Source organism: Eublepharis macularius, chromosome 7 (genome assembly GCF_028583425.1).
Source record: "Eublepharis macularius isolate TG4126 chromosome 7, MPM_Emac_v1.0, whole genome shotgun sequence".
In the NCBI taxonomy this organism is placed as follows: Eukaryota; Metazoa; Chordata; class Lepidosauria; order Squamata; family Eublepharidae; genus Eublepharis; species Eublepharis macularius.
The window spans coordinates 144,017,045-144,036,398 of NC_072796.1; the positions used below are offsets into that span (position 1 = coordinate 144,017,045).

Sequence of the window (19,354 nt, forward strand, 5' to 3'; positions counted from 1 at the left end):
CACCAGTTGGGAGCTGCAACCACAATGCCATCAAGTGCCGCATTCTTGTCCCTGGAAAGTTGCCCCCAAAGTCCAAAAACATCACTTTTGATTTCAAAAAGGAATTTCGCTAAGATGAGTGGAGTAGTCGGAAGGAAGTTTAAAAGAAGAAAAATGTGAACCAAATCCCTCGTGGATGCCTGTAAGCAGGGCTTTTTTTCAGCGGGTTCACAGTGGAACGGAGTTCCAGCACCTCTTGAAAATGGTCACATGGCCGGTGGCCCCGCCCCTGATCTCCAGACAGAGGGGAGTTGAGATTGCCCTCCGCACCGCTGGAGTGGCGTGTAGGGCAATCTAAACTCCCGTGTGTCTGGAGATCAGGGGGCGGGGCCACCGGCCATGTGACCATTTTCACCAAGGGCGATTTAAACTTTAAAAAAAAACCCCTTGTTCCAGCTGACCCAAAGTGACGTCATTGTGTGGTCCTGAGGTCCACCACTGAGTTCCACCACCTCTTTTCCCAGAAAAAAAGCCCTGCCTGTAAGGTATTTAAAACAAGGCTAATTGGTGCCCGAATACAGACAGCTTCAAGTCAGGAGAGGCGCTGTGGCTAAGGACTCGGTTCAAGGAAGCCCTGAAAGGCAAAGGGGCTTCTTTTTAAAAGTGGAGGCCCTCCCCAGGGGAGGTGAGCAGGGAGGAGCACATGGAAACTGTCCAGGCGAACAAAAAGAACGTGTGTGTGTGTTGGGGAGGGGGCTTGCTAAAAAACCAGGCAGCATTCCTTCAATTATATCAGGACCAGGCAAACAAGGAGAGGAGGGTTGGTCCTTTGGATGAGACAGGACGGGAAGGATTTCTTTGGGGGAGGTGGGAGAGAGACTCGGCTTCTAATGAAGGAAATGTGGGGCACAGACCCATGCCGGAACAGGTGTTTTCAGGAAGGGTGTCTGAAGAGCTGAATCGAATTAATTTATGACATATGAAATTCTAGGACTGCTGGGGCAGATTAAAAATTAGTATGTCTCTGGGTCCAGATGGCATACACCCAAGAGTTCATAAGGAACTCAAATATGAAATCGTTGACCAACTATCCGGTGTGGGTAACCTGTTATTAAAATCATCCTCTATACCAGAGGATGTAAAATAGCAAATGATGCACCAATTTTTAAAAGAGTCTAGGGGGTGTCCAGGGAATTACCGACCAATTAGGCTGTCTGTTCCAAGTAACTTAGCAGAAATTGTTATTCAAGATAGAATTCTTAAGCTCATAGAGGAACAAACCCTGCAGAGGGAAACTCGGCACGGCTTCTGCAAACGGAAGCCCTGCCTCACCAACCTCTTGGAGTTCTTTGAGCAGATTAGCAGGCATGTCGGGAAGGGAGCTCTGGTAGAAATGGTAAAACTGGACTTGCAAAAGTTTTTGGCAAGGTCCCTCACCAAAGACTCTGAGTAAGCTTTGCAGTCATGGGATAAGCGGACGGGTCCCCTGCCCTGTTGAATTAAATATTGGTTAAATGACAAGAATCAGAGAGTAGGAATAAGCGGAGAGTTCTTGCAGTGGAGGGAAGTAAGCAGGGGGGTCTCTCAAGGATCAGTATTGGGGTCGGTGCTATTTAATGTGTTCATAAATGATCTGGAAGTGGGGTGAGCAGTGCAGTGGCCGAGTTTGCAGATGACACAGAACTATTCAGGGTGGTGAAAACCAAAGTGGGCAGTTAAAAGGTCCAGTTCTCCACAAATTGGGGGCGGGGGGCAGCAACGTGGCCAATGAAGTTCAGAGCAAGTGATACACGTCAGAACACAAAATCCCAACTTCAAGTTTATGCTGATGGGTCTGAACTTGCTGAGACTGAGGGAAAGAGGCCTGGGGGCATCATGGGCGGCTCTATATAGATCTACGGTGCGGCCACACTTGGAATATTGAGCGCGTTTCTGATCACCGGATCTCAAAACAGACATTGCCGAGCTGGAAAAGGTGCCAAAGAGGGCAACCAAGATGACCAGGGCTTTGGAGCGCCTTTCCTATGAGGCAAGGCTGGGGGGTCTGGGACTTTTCAGTTTAGGAAAGGGACAACTAAGGGGGGGCAGGGTAGAGATTTATAAAATGAAGTACAGGGTAGAGACAGTGGACAGAGAGAACTTTTCTCTCCCTCTCCCCAAATACGGGAACTCCGGAGGGGCCTCCAGTGATGCTGATGGGCAGCAGAGTCAGGATAGACGGAAGAGAATGTGTCGGGGGAAGGCCTGCCCCCCCCCCCAGTCTCCTGTGTGCTGGCGCTCCAGGGCAGTTTGTTGCGACCCAGATGGCCCTGAGATGGCCCGTGGCTCTGACCCGGCTGTTGTTCCTGTGTGGCACGTCCCATTGGAGCCCAGCGCCAGAGCTGGCTGTGGGTCTCATCCAGTTCTGCTGACCCTCTGCGGTCTTCGCTTCAGCTGTCGGATGGGAAGGGGCGGCTGGAAGTGCCTTGAGGGCAACAGAACCGCTCCGAGACTCCCAGGGGACACCTTTGCCTGGGCAGGGCTCTCTCAGGCGAATGCAAGCTGCTTGACAATGCCGGCCTCTGGGTTCTGTCTGGACGGCTTCTGAGTGGCCACTGAAGAGCCTGTACCTTACAGGGCTGCCCTGGCCAAGGGCGGGGAGAGAGCAGCCATCTCTGGGACTCAAAGTGCCCCCTGGATGACGGGCGAGGAGCAGCCATGGCCTGGCCTGGCCAGCCATGAGGGCGTCACTGGCCCGTGGCTCTACCTGCAGGGGCCTGGGCCGTGGATTCAGCAGGGCTCTAAATAGCCCCTGGGCACAGAAAAGACAGGCCGGTGGGCACAGATTGGGGGCGCCATGCCAGTGGCTTCCGCCCCAGCACTGCCTCAGACCGCAGGCTGTCTTTGCCGCAGCCCTTCTTGCTGTGCGTTGTCCGTTGCTTTGGCCTGGCCATGCCAGTGTCCTGCTGGTATCTGTGCCGCTCTAGCTGGGTCTTCACTTGTGCGTTAGAAACAGACTCGCAAGGGCACACGTGGTGGCAAGGGCACGCCTGAGCACTGCAGGGGCACTCAGTGGAGCTGACTCTGCCCCCCCCCCCGCTCTTGGGGTCCTGCAGGGCTCTTCCCAGGCATGGGGCTATTTTGCTGGGGCTTGCATCAGCCCCAAGGCAGCCAGACCAGATGAACAGGACGGGGATGGTGCTGGGGGGGGGTGCATTCCACTGGAAACGGCCCTGGAACCGGCCTGGCCTTGCAGGGAGCTTATAAATACCTGCTGGTCTCATCCCTCGTCGTCGGGGTGGGATCGGCTGCTTGGCGCAGTAAAGTCCCACACATGTCCCCGTCTCTCTTGGAGGCAGGGGGAGGGGAGGTGCCCGCCCACCCACTCATGTTTCACTCCTTGCACTCGGAGCAGGTGGCCGAGGGCAGAGGCCCTGTGAACACATTCAGGAAGGGAGGGGCCCAGGGCAAGAAGTCTTGCTGAGGGACGCACCTTGGGGGGGGGGGCTCCTTTCCCGCCTGGGAGTGGAGCCTCTGGCCTCTCCTTTGCTGTGCAGAGTGGGAGACACACACACACACACACCCAGGGAGGCCAAGGGAACATCCGTGCCAGGGCTGACCTGGCTGTTGTGTGGGGCAGCCTGCCTGGTGGAGGTGGCGTCTTCAGCGGTGCTCCCCTGACCAAGACACACCCAGGTGGATGCGCCATGCGATGCCATGGAGGGGCTGCAGCTCTGCACTGCCCTTGAGGGGGGGAGGGCTCTTGTCGTGCCCCCCCCTGCTCCTCAGGCTCGCAGCTCAGCCAGGGAACCAGTTTTCAGCGTCAAAGGCTCAGTCCCCAAATATGCATTTTGAGGGCCAGGAGGGCCTCGGAGCACTCGCAGCTCTTCTGCTCTGCAGTCTTCCCCAGACAGGCGGGCTGGCGGCTCTGCCTGGATGCGCTGCCACGTGCTGTCTCTGGCTGCTGTGCCCCATGCTGTGTGCAGGCAGGCAGGTAGGAAAGTGTGCCAGCCTCTGGCCCAGACTGCCAAAGGGCATCTCACAGTACGTCCTGTGTTCCCTCTGGGAGCTGTGGGCATCTCTTCTCAGAGCCCCTGGCTGTGGTGGGCCCGGACTGTGGGGGTCTTGGTCCTGCAGCAGCAGCACCAGGCCCCAGAGCCCCCCTGGCAAGAGAAGGGCAGCCCCTGGGCTACCATAGGGGCACCTGTTGCCCTGCCACCTGGGCAGCACCAGCCACGTGTAGATGCCAATGAAAGGCAGTGGGCATTGCCTTGCTGCCCCCTCTGGTGCCCGGAGAGACCTCTTGAAGGGGCAGTGAGGCGGGGAGGGGGGTGGAGCGGGCGGGACAAGCAACAGCCGAAGTGGCTCACTTGCTCTGGGGTGATGAGTGGCAATGGGGGGGGGGGCAATCCATCACCTCCAAGAAGCCCCCACTGGAAAGCTGATTTTCCCCGGGGGGGGGCAAAGGCGGCCCGGGTTGGGGGTGCCTGGGGCTGCCCTGCCCTGGGCTTGCAACTGGGGGGGTGGGGCGGCTCCCTCGTGCCGCTGCCTTTTCCCTCCCGGCTTGTGCCCCGGGGCCGTGCCAGGTCCTTGCCGGGAGGGCCCGGGAGTCGCGCCTGGCCTGGGGCCGCCCTTCCTCCCTCCCTCCCTGCCGGGGCTGGCTGCGGAGAGGCTTGTCCCCCGCCCCCGGGGAGGCCTCCTGCCCGGGCCGGCGGGGAGGCGTGGGCGGCGGCGGTGCCTTTAAGGGGTAGGGCCGGGGCCGGGCGGCTGGAATGTCACTGCTGGGCTTGGCCGGGCGGCCCGCGCCTCTCTCGCCCGCCGCGCCGCGCCGCGCCGGGGCATGGCCACCTTCGACCTGCGCCTGCTGCCGCCCAACCCCGAGGAGAAGGACTTCGTGCAGGCCTACGAGGACGTGCGCGAGAAATACAAAGGTACCCCCCGGCCCACGTGGCCTCGGCCGCGCTTGCCCTTAATAGGCCATGCTGCGCGGGCGGCCGCGGCCCCGGGGACTCCTCCTGCCGGGCTGGCGGCGGAGGGCGCGTCGGGCCGGGCTCGGGGCCGCCTTGCCCGGGAGGGGGCCGCAGGGGCGCCCGCGGGCCTCGCCGCTCTGCCCGAGGGCGCCAGGCGGCCCCCCCCCCCCGACGGAGGAGCCCTTCCTTTGCCGGCCGAGAGACGGGCGACTCGAGCGGCGCTTCAGTGGCTTAAGCGGCGGCTCCGGCCGGCTGGGCTCTTCCGAGGCGCCCCTCCGTGCAAGCGGGGCCGCCCGCGCAGGGGACCGGTCCGCTCGCGAGGCACAGGGGCGGCTTTTTGCTGGGGGGGGGGGCTGCAGATCTCACTGCAAGGGGGGTCGTGTGGGGCAGGGAGACAGGGGCGGGCGGGGTGGACGCAGCCCCTTCTAGGGCCGGGGGCTTCTCCAAGCGGGGAAGGGGGGGGCTGCGCGGATGATTTTGGGCCTCTCCGTTTGTGCCCATGCACTCCCCCCACCCCACCCCCGGTCAGATTTGGTGGGTCTCTTCCTGCGGGGGGGGGGGGTGTTCCGCTCTCCCATCCTCTACCCCCCCCCCCTCGGAGACGGGCATGGCAAACGTGGGATTTGGCTGGCCTCCCTCGACTTTGGAAAACAACACATCTTCAGCGTAATGGCTAATTTTAAAATGTGCCAGTATCCCAGTGAGCAGCCGTGTGCACGCCAGGCTCCTGCTCCCTCAGGGGGAGGCACTCTGCACGTGCCCAAGAACTTTGCATACGACCCGCCCCACCGCCCAGAAGAGTGCCTGTCGGTCAAGTCCTGCGCCGGGAGGCAGCGCCTTGACGCAGCTTGAGGAGTAAAAGGGTGGCCCTGCTGGTTGCTGGAGGGCTCCTCCTCCACTCAAAGGCCAGGGAATCCCCTGGAACCGCCTCTGCTGGGGGGGGGGGAGGGCAGGCCTTCCACCGACCAGGAGGCAGGGAAGGGAAAGGGGGCGGGCTGGGCGCAGTGGCATCCCCTGTAAAGGAAGGGAAAGACACCCCCCCTGCCTGACTCCGGAGAGCCCCTGTCGGGAAGAGGAGGTGCCTTCTGGTGACTGGAGTTTGCCTAGTGCAGGACTCCGGATGCAGCCAGCCAGGGTCCCATTTGTGCCTCAGTCGACACTTCGGACCCAGCTGGTATGGAAGGCTGCAGCTGGAACAGGGGTGTGTGTGGGGGGGGGCATTATTCCTTCCTAGTAGCCAAGCTGTGGGCAGTTCTGGAGGGGGTGCTGAAAAGGTCTGGGTTCTTCCTTTGTTACTTGGACAGTGGGCGGGGGGGGGGGGTGCCCAGCTCAGCACAGAGCCCAAAGCTAAGTGAGGGCACAGGTGCCACCCAGGTGCAAACCCTGTGGTGAATCCGAGGCAGGCAGGCCTCCTAGATGAGTGTGTCTCGCTGCTCCCTGCCTGCCCGCTCTGACCAGGCCCAATTTGGACAGTGCAGGTGCGGAGACCTTGCACAATTCTGGTTACGCAGCAAGGCAAGAATGGTCTGCTGCACAGAGGCATCGGCGGTAGTGCAAAGGAACAGGCCCTCGCCTGCTTGACCCACATCCTTTGGGGACAGGGCATCTGCCCTCCGTGCAGCAAGGACCGAGGCATTCCCTGGAGGAGCATAGAAGCATAGGGTTGGAAGGGACCTCCAGGGTCATCTAGTCCAACCCACTGCACAATGCAGGAAATACACAACTACCTCCCCCCCCACACACACACCCAGTGACCCCCCCCCCCCTCTCCATGCCCAGAAGATGGCAAAAAAACTCCAGGATTCCCTTCCAAACTGGCCTGGGGAAAATTGCTTCCTGACCCTAAAGTGGCAATCGGCCTTAACCCTGGGCAGGTAAGAAGGGGCCATGAGAACTAATGCAGCACTTCCTGCCCTCCCCCTCACGATCTGCCCAGGCTCACAGAATCAGCATCGCTGTCAGGTGGCCATCTAGCGTCTGCTTAAAAGCCTCCAAGGAAGGAGAGCCCACCACCTCCCGAGGAAGCCTGTTCCACTGAGGGACCGCTCTAACTGTCAGGAAGTTCTTCCTAATGTTTATTTATTTATTATTTATGTCCTGTATAGTCTGCCTTTCTCACTGAGACTCAAGGCAGATGACACAGTATGAGATTAGTACAGTCAATATTAAGGATATTTCCATAAACAATACCATAGGGTAAATAGATGCAAGTTTACAAAAACATAAGCCTTAGCAAGGATCCAATACAGAGCAGAAGAAATGCTGAAACGGAACACGAGCAATTCTAGGACTGGCGTTAGACAACATGAAGCACAGGTAGCACACGGGAATATATATTTAAAGCAACAGATAATATAGACTCTTTTGATTTAATATCAATCTGTTGGTTCTGGTCCGACCTTCTGGGGCAATGGAAAGGTTGGGCATGAAGGGGGGGGCTTTGGACACCTCGTCCTGAGCTGGGCTGCCGGACTGGGAAAGGGCTGGCAGGGCAGCTCCAGCATCCCTCCGGGCTGCCCTTCTGCATCTGACAGTGCAAGGGTGTGCCATGGCTTGCTATGTGCACGGGCGACACATCTGTGGGGGAATAGTGGCTACTATGCAGCAGTCCTCTTCGTCCCAGTGCTGGGGGCAGCGTCGGGCTGTTGGTGTGGCTGCCTGGACTGGGTAGGTGGCCAGCGGCTGGACCTGGCAGGCCCTACGGATGCCTTTAAGGCCTTCTCCTGGGACTGGGTGCAGGCCCCTCTGTGGCGTCCCCGTCCCCCGTCCCCTGAACTTGTGAATTGGTGATGCTGCCAGAGATTGAACCTGGGCCTTCTGCATGCCAAGTTGGTCTTCCGCTGCCCATTGGTGCAGGCAGGAGCCACAGAGAGAAGCACCCGGGGGCGCTGGCAAAGGTCCGCAGCTGGCCCCCTCGAGAGGGGGGTCAGGCAGGAGGGGAAGGGACAGTGTAGTGGCATGGGCATGCGGAACACCCGCTCTGCTTTCCTCTCTGCTCTGCTTATCAGCAGGATTTGAGCCTTGGGGAAGGGGGGCACGCATGGCTGGAAGCAGCTCCCCAGTTGACGGTGATGGCTGAGCCCTGAGGAGCTGGAGCCACCCCTCTGTGTGGGGAGGGGGGAGCGGAGTGGTGATGCTGCACCTGGACCTTTCGGCTTGCAAGGGAGGGGCGATGCTGCCCAGGACCCTGGGGGGGGGGGGTGACTAAGCAGCTGCTGTACAGCATCAGGGGAGGGGAATGAGAGAGGCCTCCCCGCAGCTGTGCCGGACAATCTCAGCCTCTCTTCCTTGCAGGTTGATTAACTTCTAAAGTGGGGGAGAGGGGTTGGAGTCTGATGGCCCTTTAAAGACCAGCCCTCATTCCAAGCAGCAGCTTTCATAGAGGGGAGCCCTCTTTTTCAGGTGCACTCTGTCCGCTTCCCTCGTCCTGTATGTTGATGGGCAGGAATCTGAAATTGACCCCATCTTGGGACAGTTATTATATCTGTTTGTTGTTTTTATGATGAACTGTTGTTTTACGGTTTTAATATTTGTATTATATTTTTATAATCTGTTGTACCTCGCCCTGAGCCCGCTTGCAGGAAGGACGAGTAAGAAATGTAAATAACAACAACAACAAGAACAAGAACAATTTAGCACACCTTCATTGGGCAAACATTTTCTGTAGGGGTATATAAAAAACCAGGATCAAGGGGGCATGGAAGACAGGAAGCGGGACTGTAATGTCCTAAAAGTCAAAAAGAGCAAAGAGTCCAGTAGCGCCCAGAAGACTAACAAAATTTGCGGTAGGGTAGGAGCTTTTGCGAGCCACAGCTCACTTCTTTAGATATCTTCAGGGTATCTGAAGAAGTGAGCTGTGGCTCATATCCTGCCCATCTTGATCTATCCCTAAAAGTCAAAGTTGATCAAGAAAAGAACAGAGACCACACAGTAGTTAAGCTTCTTAACACCTGTGATGGGTGGGGAGCCCTGGATTTTCCTAGCAAGCACCCCTGGTCGCTGTTTAGGCCTGGGGTGGGGGGAGAGGCGGGGGGAGAGGCGGAGGAGGGCTCAGCGTTTTGCTTCCTTCAGGCGCTCAGCAAAATGGAAATAAAGTAGGTCAGTGGAGGGAGTGCGTGCAAATTGGCTTTCTGGGCCGAATGTCTGCAGGTCACAGAATCAAGCTTTTCACAGGTCTTATCTTGATGCCTCTGTTAGTGCAGGCAACACCCAGAGCCCTTCAAGCTTCCCTTGCTAGGACGGGCAGGCAGGACTTGTGGCCTGGCACTGATTTCTCGCTGCCCTAGGCAGAGATCTGGTGGCCGCTCCTTTGGGTGAGGAAGTGCTAGAGGAGTCTGAGGGGAGCAGTTTGGAAGTGATCTGATGCGGGGGGGGGGGGGCGGGGCAGGGGGAGAGCATTGAACTGCTGGCCAAACCAAATGCTGGGGCATTGAACTGCTAGCCGAGCCCGTGGCACAGCCGACTGGTGCTTTCTGATTTATGACTGCTCCGGAGGGCTGCAGTGCGGCTGTGGCTGTTGCCGCTGATTCCTGGCAGTGGCCTGGCCTAGCGATGGTGCAGCAGCTTAGTGGTGCAGAGCCCCCCCCATTTCTCTCTGGTTCTTCCCCATGGGGGGGCAGGCAGGGCCAAGAGCAGGGGGCCTGCGGGTAATGCCTCTAGCCCTGGGCTTTGCTCACCGGCAACTCTGGCAGGCTGGGGACAGCAAATGGCAAGGCAGGGGGAGGCGGCATCTAGGGCGCTGCCCATGCCGAGCCCACCTGTGCACGCCCTGGCCGGGAGCCCTCCTCCTCCTGGGCTGGAGATCAGTCCAGTGCGAAAGGGCAAGGCCGCCTGTATTAGTTGCGGGAATTAAGAAATGGGGCCTAAGTTCTTGCCTGTGTTTACATAGCGCAACTCCTAGAGAGGGCGTTTTCTTCTTCTTCCACAAAAACTGCCCTTGGTACAGTTTTGCATCATTCTGTTTTTGTGGCTGGGGAAGCAGGTTTGCGGTTTATTTTTTGTCGTTTATACCCCATATTTATCCCCAGAGCAGCTTACATTGGTCTCCCTTCCTGGGTTTTATTCCCACACCAACCCTGTGAGGTAGGTCCGGCTGAGAGTGTGTGACTGGCCAAGGGCGTCCTGCCAGCTTCTCTGGCAGCGGGGTTGCCCCCGGGCGCTTGAGGTTCTTCTCCAGCCCTCTAACCACGACCCCGCATTCGCCGGCTGGAAGCGTCAGGCCTGGCCCTCCGGCTCCGGCGGTGCTGCCTCGAGGAGGGCGAAAGGCTTCGGGGCTTCCGAGCTTGGAGTAAAGGCCCTTTTCTGCCTCGCCATAATCTTGGCACGGGGGCGGGCGGGACTTTCAGGATCCGCGCAGGACACGACGGCGCCCCCCCCCCGGGGCTGCTCTACTCGGAGGAGCCGGGCCCCGCAAAACGCCCCCCACCCCCACCCCGGCGCAAGGGGGAGGCCGGGCCCGCCTGCTGCCCCCCCCCCCCCCCCGGGCAAGCACGTTTGGAGCAGGGCCGCAGGGCGCCTCGGCTGGCTCGGAAGGCCCGGCCGAGGCTCGCTGCAGCAGGCGCGGGGAAAGGGGCGGGGCGGGGGTCGCGCTCCGAGGGTTACGCGGCCAGCGCGGGAGGCGCGCCCCCCTCCCGGCCGCTGCCCTCCCTCCGCCGCTGCAGCCAGCGGGCGGCCCTCGCTCCCGGCCCAGCCCCGCGGGGGCGCGCAGGGCGGCCGAGCCAGCGCTGCCCCGGCCCGAGTGCCGCAGTGGCCGCGCGCAGCCTGGGGGCGTTCCCGGGCGCGCGGCGGGCCGGCCGGCTTCGCGCGGGATTGGCTGCGGCGCGGGCGGGGCGGGGCCGCGGGCTCCGACGGGGCGGGCGGGCCGGGCTGCGGGGCGCGGGCGGGCCGGGCCGGGCGCTGCTGCGAGCCGGGCGCCATGGACTCGGCGCGCTCCATCCAGCACGAGATCAGCTCGCTGAAAGGTAGGCGGGGGCCGCGGCGCCCCTCCAGCGGAGCCGGGAGCGGCCGAGGCGCCGGGCTGCCTCGGGGCGAGTGACCCTCAGCGCCTCTGCAGTGCGGCGGGGGGGGGGGCAGTGGGCTCGGGGGCCGAGGGAGGCGCCGTCGGGGACTCTGTGGCGACCTGCGTCTCGGTCCGGCGGCAGCACCCCCTCTCTCGGGAGGGCCGCGCGCCTGGTCCCTCGCCCTTGACGGGGATCCTGCCCGAAGGGCTCCCAGTCTCAGGTTCGACGGCGGGGGCGAGAAAGGGCTGGGGGGGGGCGAATGCGCGTCCCTCGCAGCGGCTGGGCTGAGGACCGGGGCTGTGCACGAGGCTTGGTGGGAAAGCGGGCTCTGGAGGCGGCTGGAAAGGCGGTCGTCTCGTAGGGGTCGGGAAGCAACGAGGGGGAGGGCGGAGGCCCCGATTCCCTCCTTGCTGGCTGTCGGGAGAGCAGTAGGTGTGGAGTTGGGATGAAACGTCCGGGCGTGTGGAGTAGCTCTGCCAAAACCTGGCCAGGATAGCTTTGTAGAGCCTCCATGTCCACAGGCAGTCTATCCATATGCCAGAGGGAAGGGATCTGCAGGAGGGGCCAGCGATTTCTACCGCATCCTGCTTGTGGCCCCCCCCCCCCGAGGCCCCTTGCTGGGCTCTTTTGGAGCCAGGACAAGCCGCAGTCCCTGGGCCGGTCCGTTGGGGGGGGGGCGCTTCCTGCCCAGTGTGCTGTTGTGAAGAGGGGGGGGGGGCTGCAGCTTGTTAATCTGGACTGGCTAGCCAGGAAGCTGGGCATGGGCCGTTTTCTGTCCGGATGGGCATTTTAGGGGTCTGGTGTAGGTTGGCACCTGGTGAAAGATATGGAGAGCTTTCTGGTTGCTGGTGGGTTGCTACCCTTTGAGGCCCTGGGCCAGGGGCCGCGTTCCTCTGAGGAGAGCTGACTGGAGTGGGGAGAGAGCGATCCCCCCCCCCCGCACCGTGTGCTGGGGCTCCTGCCAGCCTAGGGCAGGGATGAATGGGCTGGGCTTGGTGCAGGGCCCCCTCCCCGGATGCTCTGCTGCACTGCCTGTCTCATCCAGAGGGTCTGCATTCCCTGGAGCCAGCCGGCGGTGTCTTTCGGCATTCCAGGCCCTGCTTGGGGGGGGGGGGGGAGCCTCTCCTGGGAGAATCCAGTGAGGACTCTCCAGTGCTGGGCAAACTGGCACCCGGACTCTGGGGGTCCTGCTTCTCCACTGCAATGCTAAGAGGAACCCACCCACCCCCGCCCTCATTCACGGCCAGGAGAAAGTTTCATCTTTGGACTGGAAAAGATGCGCATCCTGGCAGGTTGTGATGGAGGCTGCCCGGGCTTCGCTGAGCACTCTTCCAGATATGGGGGCAGCAGGCAGCCCTGTGAGGACTCTGTGGGGCGGCCTGGGGTCAGGGTCCAGCCCCCCTCTCTCGGGGCAAGTGGGAAGCACTGCAGGGGCATTGCCTGCCTGCTAGCCTGCCTGGGGGGCTGGCTGGAGGCCACGGTGGGTGGGCATGAGGCCTTCTGCTGGGGAAGGGGCTGTGCAGGTTCCGTGCTGCCTGGGAGGGGCTGGCTGTGCGTGGCTGTGGGGCATGCAGGAGCTTGTTCCCTGGAGCCGGGGGGGGGTGGGGTGGGGTGGGGGGGCCCGGGTTGGCAGGACCCAGTGTGCTTTCCTGCCTGCCAGAGTGGGCAAGGCTGCCCAGGCCAGTGGGGGGGGGCTCTTGGTCTGCCAGGCTTTGTCAAGCTGCTTTTGTGGCCTCCTGGCTGATTTACTGTGAGAACCAGTTCGGTCCTGCCTGGCAAATAATCCGGCCTCTGCCACCTCCAGGCCCTCCCGCTTGGCGCTGACCGCCTCCCCTTGCAAACAGCCTCCCTTTGTTCTTGGCTCAGCTTGGAAATCCCTGGGCAGCCCCTCCCTCCCTCCCCCCCCCCATAGCTTTGGGGAGGTGATGGGGGAAGAGGAGGTCCTTGCGTGTCTGCCCACTGCATCTGCTTGCGATCAATACTTGTCAGCTGGTGGGGATTGGGCCTCCCGCTACATGCCCAGGCATACAGCTGGGAGGCCAAAGCCCTGGGCCGAGGGGGCAGCTAGCAAGTGGTCCCTCACTGGCCCGCCTCGCTCAGGCCCGAGGTGCCTCTCCTTTGCAGGTGAGGACCTCTGGGAGAGGAAGGGCCCCTAACCCTTTTTTGCCCATGGCAATGTTATCCTTCCCCCAGTGTTCTTCCAGTTATTTGTAGGGAGGGAGGCAAGGAATGTATGAGTGGAGGCCAAAGCCCCCAGGTCGAAACCCCTTGGTTGCCTCGGTTCCAGAGCTGTTTTTCTGTTGCATTTCTTTGAAATGTTTCTCTCCTGCTCTTCCCGCAAAGCTCTGGGCAGCTAACAATGGGAATGAAAAGCCCAAAAGGAAAAAAAAAACCCTAATAAAAACTACCGTACAAACATTAATATTGAACCAAGTCCAAAACCTGTTCTGTGCTTTTGCCAAACTGACAACTGAAATTCCTGCTCCAGCAAACAGGCTGCCGTGTTTCAGCTCCGATCTCAGCCACGCCGCACCAACGGGAGGCTTTGAAATCTGGGAGGCTCCTGAAATATGCGGCTCCTGCAGGCTTTCCAAAGAGCAAAGGAACCTGCTGGACCGATTCTAGGCTGCCGCTCCCTATTAAGGGGGCAGGAACTGGGAGAGTCCAGTTTGGGGGGTCAAGGCCTTTTGGGCAGTGGGAAGAAAACCGGTGTGTGGCTGCAAGGAAACAGAGCCGGGCAGAAACGTTTAAATTAAATGAAGTGCCTCAGAAGGAGCTCCACCTGTGTCCTGAAGGGCCTTCAAGATAAGAACCAGGCCCTTGACGCGAACCCAGAAGAGGTTGCTTTAGCTGGGGGGGGGCATGTTATTCTGCAGTAGAACAGCAGGATCGGAGTCCCGGCGGCACCTCAGACTCCGAAGATCTGGCTAGTCGTCTCTCAGGCAACCCACCTAAAGCATCCTTCTGGAAGGCCCCACGCTCAGCTGCGTGGAGCGGGAACCTATCGGCCTCGCGAAGAACGCTGGTCCGAAGAAGGGAGCTCCGGCTCTCGAAAGCTTAGTCTCTGAATATCTGGTGGGTCTCTCCGTTGCCACGGGCCTCAAAGCCAGAAGAGGTTGGCAGCCAGGGCAGCTTCCTGGGCATCCTGTGATATGGCCGTGTTGTGCCAAGCCAGCAAGCAGCTGCGTCTTGTGGGAGGTGGACCTTCCATGTCGGTTTCAAGGGCCGCCCCAAGTCGAGTGCATTGCAGTAGTCCTGATGGAGGTTATGGGAGCAGCACCCAATAAATGTTGGGCTGTTATCTGGGACGGGGACCTCAGCCCTATTGATCCCTGGGGGCACTTTTAGAAATGTTGGGAGAGGTACTGGGCATCACCACAGAGTGACTGGGATGCGTGTCCTGGCCAGCTCCTTTATTGCTGCCATGGGGGTCTGGGGCCATCACGGAAGTGTTGGGAGGCTCCACACCAGGCATCCCCCGAAAAGGCGAGGCAGGGGGTTCCTCCCTGGGTGCTCCCAGCAGCCTCAGTGGGATTGTTCCTGGCTTGTCTGAAGTACATCTTGGCCCAGTGTGCTGGAGGAGAGGCAGTGCTTGGGTCCCTGGTGCCCCTGGGCCCACCACGCTGGGGAACGTTGATCTGGGAGCTTAACCCCTCGCCAAGTGAACGTGGACTGGCTGTTGTGGGAATGTGCTGGGGAAGGAAGAACCAGGTATGGCCCCTTTTGCTCCTTGGAAGAGAGTTTGGGAAGTGGGCCTTTTGCCTTGCGCGGCCTGTTTCCCCCAAGGACGAGGGAGGGCGCAGCAGCCTGTCAAGGCTTCGGCCCCGTGCCCCCTGGAGCCAGTGCTGGGCGTCCCCACCACCTGTGGGTGCGGCTGGCTCCCTCCTCCCTTGCCCGCGTGCGAAGGAGGCTCAGGGCTGGCATCTGCTTCTGGCTCCCTGGGGCGAGGGGGGCAGGGGGCCTCAACGGGGCTGTGGGGCTGGTGGGCCAGGGCAAGTGTCTTGCTGGAGAGGGTCTTCTGGGCAGCGGGCAGCCAAGCAGAGCCCGGGGCTTCTGGGCCCAGGAGAGGGTGCCTTCTGCTTCGGCTTGCTGGTTCGGCGTGACGCTGCCTCTGCCCCTCTTTCCGTGGGCTCCTAAGCCACCTTGGAGTGCCCCTTTCCTGGCACTGCAGCTGCCGGCTCCCTGGCAGGCAGGGCTGGTGCAGGCGGAGGCAGCGGTCTGGGCGCCTGTCTGTCACTGCCTCTCTCTCAGCCATGCTGACTCTGCGCTTTGCGGTGGCTGCTGCAGTCCTGGGGATGAGAAAACGGGAAATGTGTGTGTGTGGGGGGGGGATAAGGAGAGGGGGAAGTCTCTGCCTCCCCCCTTGCTGCTGCTCAGGGGAGCGTTCTGTCTCCGCGTGCAACTGGCTGGGTGCTGAGGCGTCTGCTCCGGGTTGCTGGGGCTGAGGGGTGTGTGTGTGTGTGTGTGTGCGTGCGCGTGTGTGGAAATGATCCAGGAACTATCTCGGTCCCCTCCCAGTCTGCAACATGGGTGGGAGCGGAAGATCAGGCCTGTTGGAGCTGGGCCAGGTGAGAAGCCGGAGCGGAAGCCTGCAGGGAGCCCCTGCTTGTACCTGGGGAGGGGAGGGGAAGCGCCAGCAGAACAGAAGGCGAGGGGCTTGCGGGCGGGGTGGGGAGGGGTCTTGCTTCAGGGCCATACGAGCCCTGAGACTAGACTGCCTCTGCAGCACTGCTTCCTCCAAGAGAAGGCAGGACCACTCCGGTGACCCCTCGGAGCTCCCCCCCCCCACACACACACACTCCATGGGCCCTGCCACAGCACCCTCCCCCCCTCCGTGACAGAGGCCAGAGCTTGACCTGTCATAGAATCATAGTGCTGAAAGGTACCCCAAGGGCCATCTAGTCCAACCACCTGCACAACGCAGGAAGTTCACGGGTGCCTCCCTCTCTCATCTCGCCCCCCCCCCCCCCGCGAATCCTGCTCTGTGCCCAGAGGAAGGCAGAACCCCTCCAGGATCCCTGGCCAACCTGGCCTGGAGGAAAATCCCTTCCTGGCCCCAAAGTGGCGATCGGCATTATCCTGGGCAGATAAGAAGGGGCCACGAGAGCCGAGCACCGGCTCACCCCTTCCTGCCCTCTCCTCATGATCTGCCTAAATTCAGCGTCGGGGCAGGTGTCCGTCAAGTGTCCGTCAGACACAATGTTAGCTGGGAAGTGTAGTTTTGAAAGACGGAGGCAGTGGAGATTGCTCCACAGAGAACAGATTCTCTCACAGCCCTCCACCGCCTTGGGCGTGCTGGACTGTCTCCCCTTCCGGAGCTTTTACCCTGCTGCCCTTACTTCTTAAAACTTTGAGTTAACCAAGCCTCGGCAGGGCAAAGGCTCCGGAAGGGGAGACGCCAGAGGGGGCAGAGGGCTGTGAGAGAATCTGTCCCCTCCAGAGTCATCTCTGCCGGCTTTGTCATTTAAAATTACAATTCCCAGCAAACATCGTGTCTCCTGACACATGAAGAACACATGTCAAAAGCATTGCGCGGAGAGACTCTCCATCAGCCCTCTCCGTGCCACCCTCCTCACAGGGTGATCGTGGTAAAGATAATAATAACACACTTTGTAAACTGCTCTGAGAGGGCGTTAAGTTGTCTTGAAGAATGGTATATAAATCAAAATGTTATTACTCAACTCATAGAGTCAGAGAATCATCCTAGCTGTCTGGCGACCATTTAGTGTTTTTGTAAATACCTCCAAGGGACGGAAGGAGGGCCCAGCACCTCCCGAGGAAGCCTCTTCCACTGAGGGGCCGCTCGGACTGTCAGGAAGCTCTTCCTCACGCTTAGCCCAAAGCTCTTTTGCCTTAATTTTAACCCGCTGTCTCTGGCCCAGCCCTCAGGGGCAACAGAACACAACTCTGCTCCATCCTCTGTGTGACAGCCCTTCTGATACTTGAGGAGGGCCATCCCGTCGCCTCTCAGCCGCCGCCTCTCCAGGCGAAACACATCTGGTGGCCTGAGGCCCCTGGCAGTTCCCGTCTTCCTGACCGTGGCCATATGCTGCCAGTCCCTTCCCCGGCACTCCAGCCGTGCTTTTGCAGCTTAACAGGCACCTCCTGGCCCACCACGTGAGATCCACTCCGTGAATCTGCCTAACCCACTTTTAAAGTCATCCCCACTTGTGGCTGTTGCTCTCTCTGCTGCCAGTAAATCCCAGAATTAAATTACTTGCTGAGTAAAGATCCAGAGGAGTTAGCCGTGTTAGTCTGTAGTAGCAAAATGGAAAAGAGTCCAGTAGCACCTTTAAAACTAACCAACTTTACTGTAGCATGAGCTTTCGAGAACCAGATGCATCTGACGAGGAGAGCTGTGGTTCTCGAAAGCTTATGCTACAGTAAAGTTGGTCAGTCTTAAAGGTGCTAGTGGACTCTTTTCGATTTTGCTGAGAAAAAAAATATTTTCTTGTGTCCATCTTGAATCTCCCGCACATCAACCATCGGATGCCTCCGAGTGCTGGTGGGAAAGCGAGAAAGAGCGCTCTCTGTCCGCTTTGTCTACCCCGTGCACGATGTTTACACTTCTATCCCGCCCCCCTCTGATTCGCCTCTTCTCTAAACAGACAAGTCCCAAATTCTCAGCCTTTCCTCCTAGGAAAGGGTGCCCCCCCGCCCGCCCGTGCGGGTTCTCTTCTCTACTTTTTCCAGCTCTGCAAAGTTTTCACCACCCTGCATAATTTTGGGTCGTCCACAGACTGGGCCCCTGCCCTGCTCACTCCCAATTCCGGATCATTTCTGAGCGGATCCGGTCGCACCAGTGGCAGGGGGCTCCCGTGAATCTGTCTCCTCGCGGGGCACATCCTGGGCCCTTCCGAGTCAGAGCTGGTAGCTTAGACGGGCAGCTGCTCTCCAGGATCGAAGGCAGAGGTCGTCCCAGTCGCCTGCTGCCCGGTCGGTCGTTGCAACTGGAGATGCTGCTGGGAATTGAACCGGGGCCTCCTGCTCTGCCACTGAGCCGGGCTCCCTCCTGGTTCCCATCACTAGTTGCCGTGGGGCTGAGCGCCAGAGCGGCCTGCTGCCGGATCAACGCACGGTTCCTCCTCTAGTCCTGCCTCATCTTCCTGCCCAGTTCCCTTTGGGAAGTCCATAGGCAGGGCAGAGAGTCACAGAGCGGAGGGCGCCCCGAGGCTCCGCCCCCTGCCCACGGAAGGGCATTCTCAGCTGCCCCCCCCCCGGCTCCCCCAGCACAGTGGCCCAGAAAACCTCCAGGGTCTCCAGCCAATTCCTTCCTGATCCCAAAGAGGCGACCAGCATTACCCTGGGAATGTACGAAAGGGCAGCAGGCCTTAACCCAGGGTTTGGGAGACCCAGGTTCGAATCCCCACGCCGCTTAGAAGCTCGCTGGGTGAGCTTGGGCCAGTCTCTCTCTGCCCGCCTCACCTGTCTGACAGGATCAAGTGGAGGAAAGGAGGGAGATGCAGGCTGCTTTGAGTCCCCCTGGGGAGGAGGGTGGGGAGTAAACGAAGGAAATAAAGAAATGGTGCCTTGGTTCCCCCCCCCCCCCGACCTGTTTTTCCTAAGCTAAAAAGCCCCCAAAGCCTTCGACCCCTCAGAGGGAAGGGGATGCTCCCTGCTTTTAGATAGAGGCTGGCCACGGGGCAGGCCACGTTGCTGCCTAGAGGTTGCATGGCTGGCCAGTTGTGTCTGCTATCCCTCGTACGGATTTTGCCTTTTTCCTGCCCCTGCGGACTCGGACATGTCCAGAGAGCTGGCCTGCTTCTCGAGAGGGGGCTTCTCGGGCCGTCTGATCTAGAGTTTGGCGGTGGTAAGAGACAATCCTAGAGGAGGAAAGCCGGAGCAAGAGAGGGTGTCCAGGCTCTAGTGAGGGGGAGCCCCCCTCCTCTCCCCCTGAGCAGGCGGCTCCACCGGCAAAGCAGATCAGCCAGTTGGCAGGTTCCTCCTAAGGTCTGGCCCACCTCTCCCCCGCCTGCACTCTGGCCTTGTCTTGCCCTCTGGAGCACGGAGGACAAGCTGTGGCCCTCTTCCGTGGACAGAGCTTGAAGAGGACCGTTGCGTCTCCCCTCTGCTTTCTCTTCTTCAGGATAAATGTACCCAGGTCCTCCAGTCTTTCCTGGTAGGACTGTTTCCCCAGACCCCCCATTGCTCTTCCTGTCATTGCCCTCCTCTCCACTTGGTCACATCTTAAAGTGTGGCAAACAGAAGTGGATTCTGGTCTGACTAGCACGGAGCAGTGGGGAACAAAGACTGCTCCCCATTTGGCTGCTTTTCTTTATGCCACCTAAGATCACATGTGCCTTTTTTGCAGCTGCATCACGCTGCTGGCTCACGTTCGCCAGTGACCAGTTGCAATCTGAGATCCTTTGCACATGCTCTACTGCCATGTCTGTTAACCCTTACACCGTGCCTGTGCATCCGGGGTTT

General features: G+C 60.1%; 1 protein-coding gene across 3 annotated transcripts in view; it reads left to right on the forward strand.

Annotated features, from left to right (window-relative positions):
- Positions 1–19,354, forward strand: part of PLEC (plectin) — a 91,495-nt gene that overhangs the window by 13,254 nt on the left and 58,887 nt on the right. Inside the window, exon 1 of one of the 3 annotated variants that reach the window (XM_054985209.1) lies at positions 4,792–4,889. The exons of the other annotated variants lie outside the window; for them this stretch is intronic. Within the exon in view, the coding sequence (XP_054841184.1) occupies positions 4,799–4,889 (91 nt within the window). The 5' untranslated portion in view covers positions 4,792–4,798. Of the gene's footprint in view, positions 1–4,791; positions 4,890–19,354 lie in introns of those variants that run through there. 3 annotated transcript variants of the gene reach the window in all.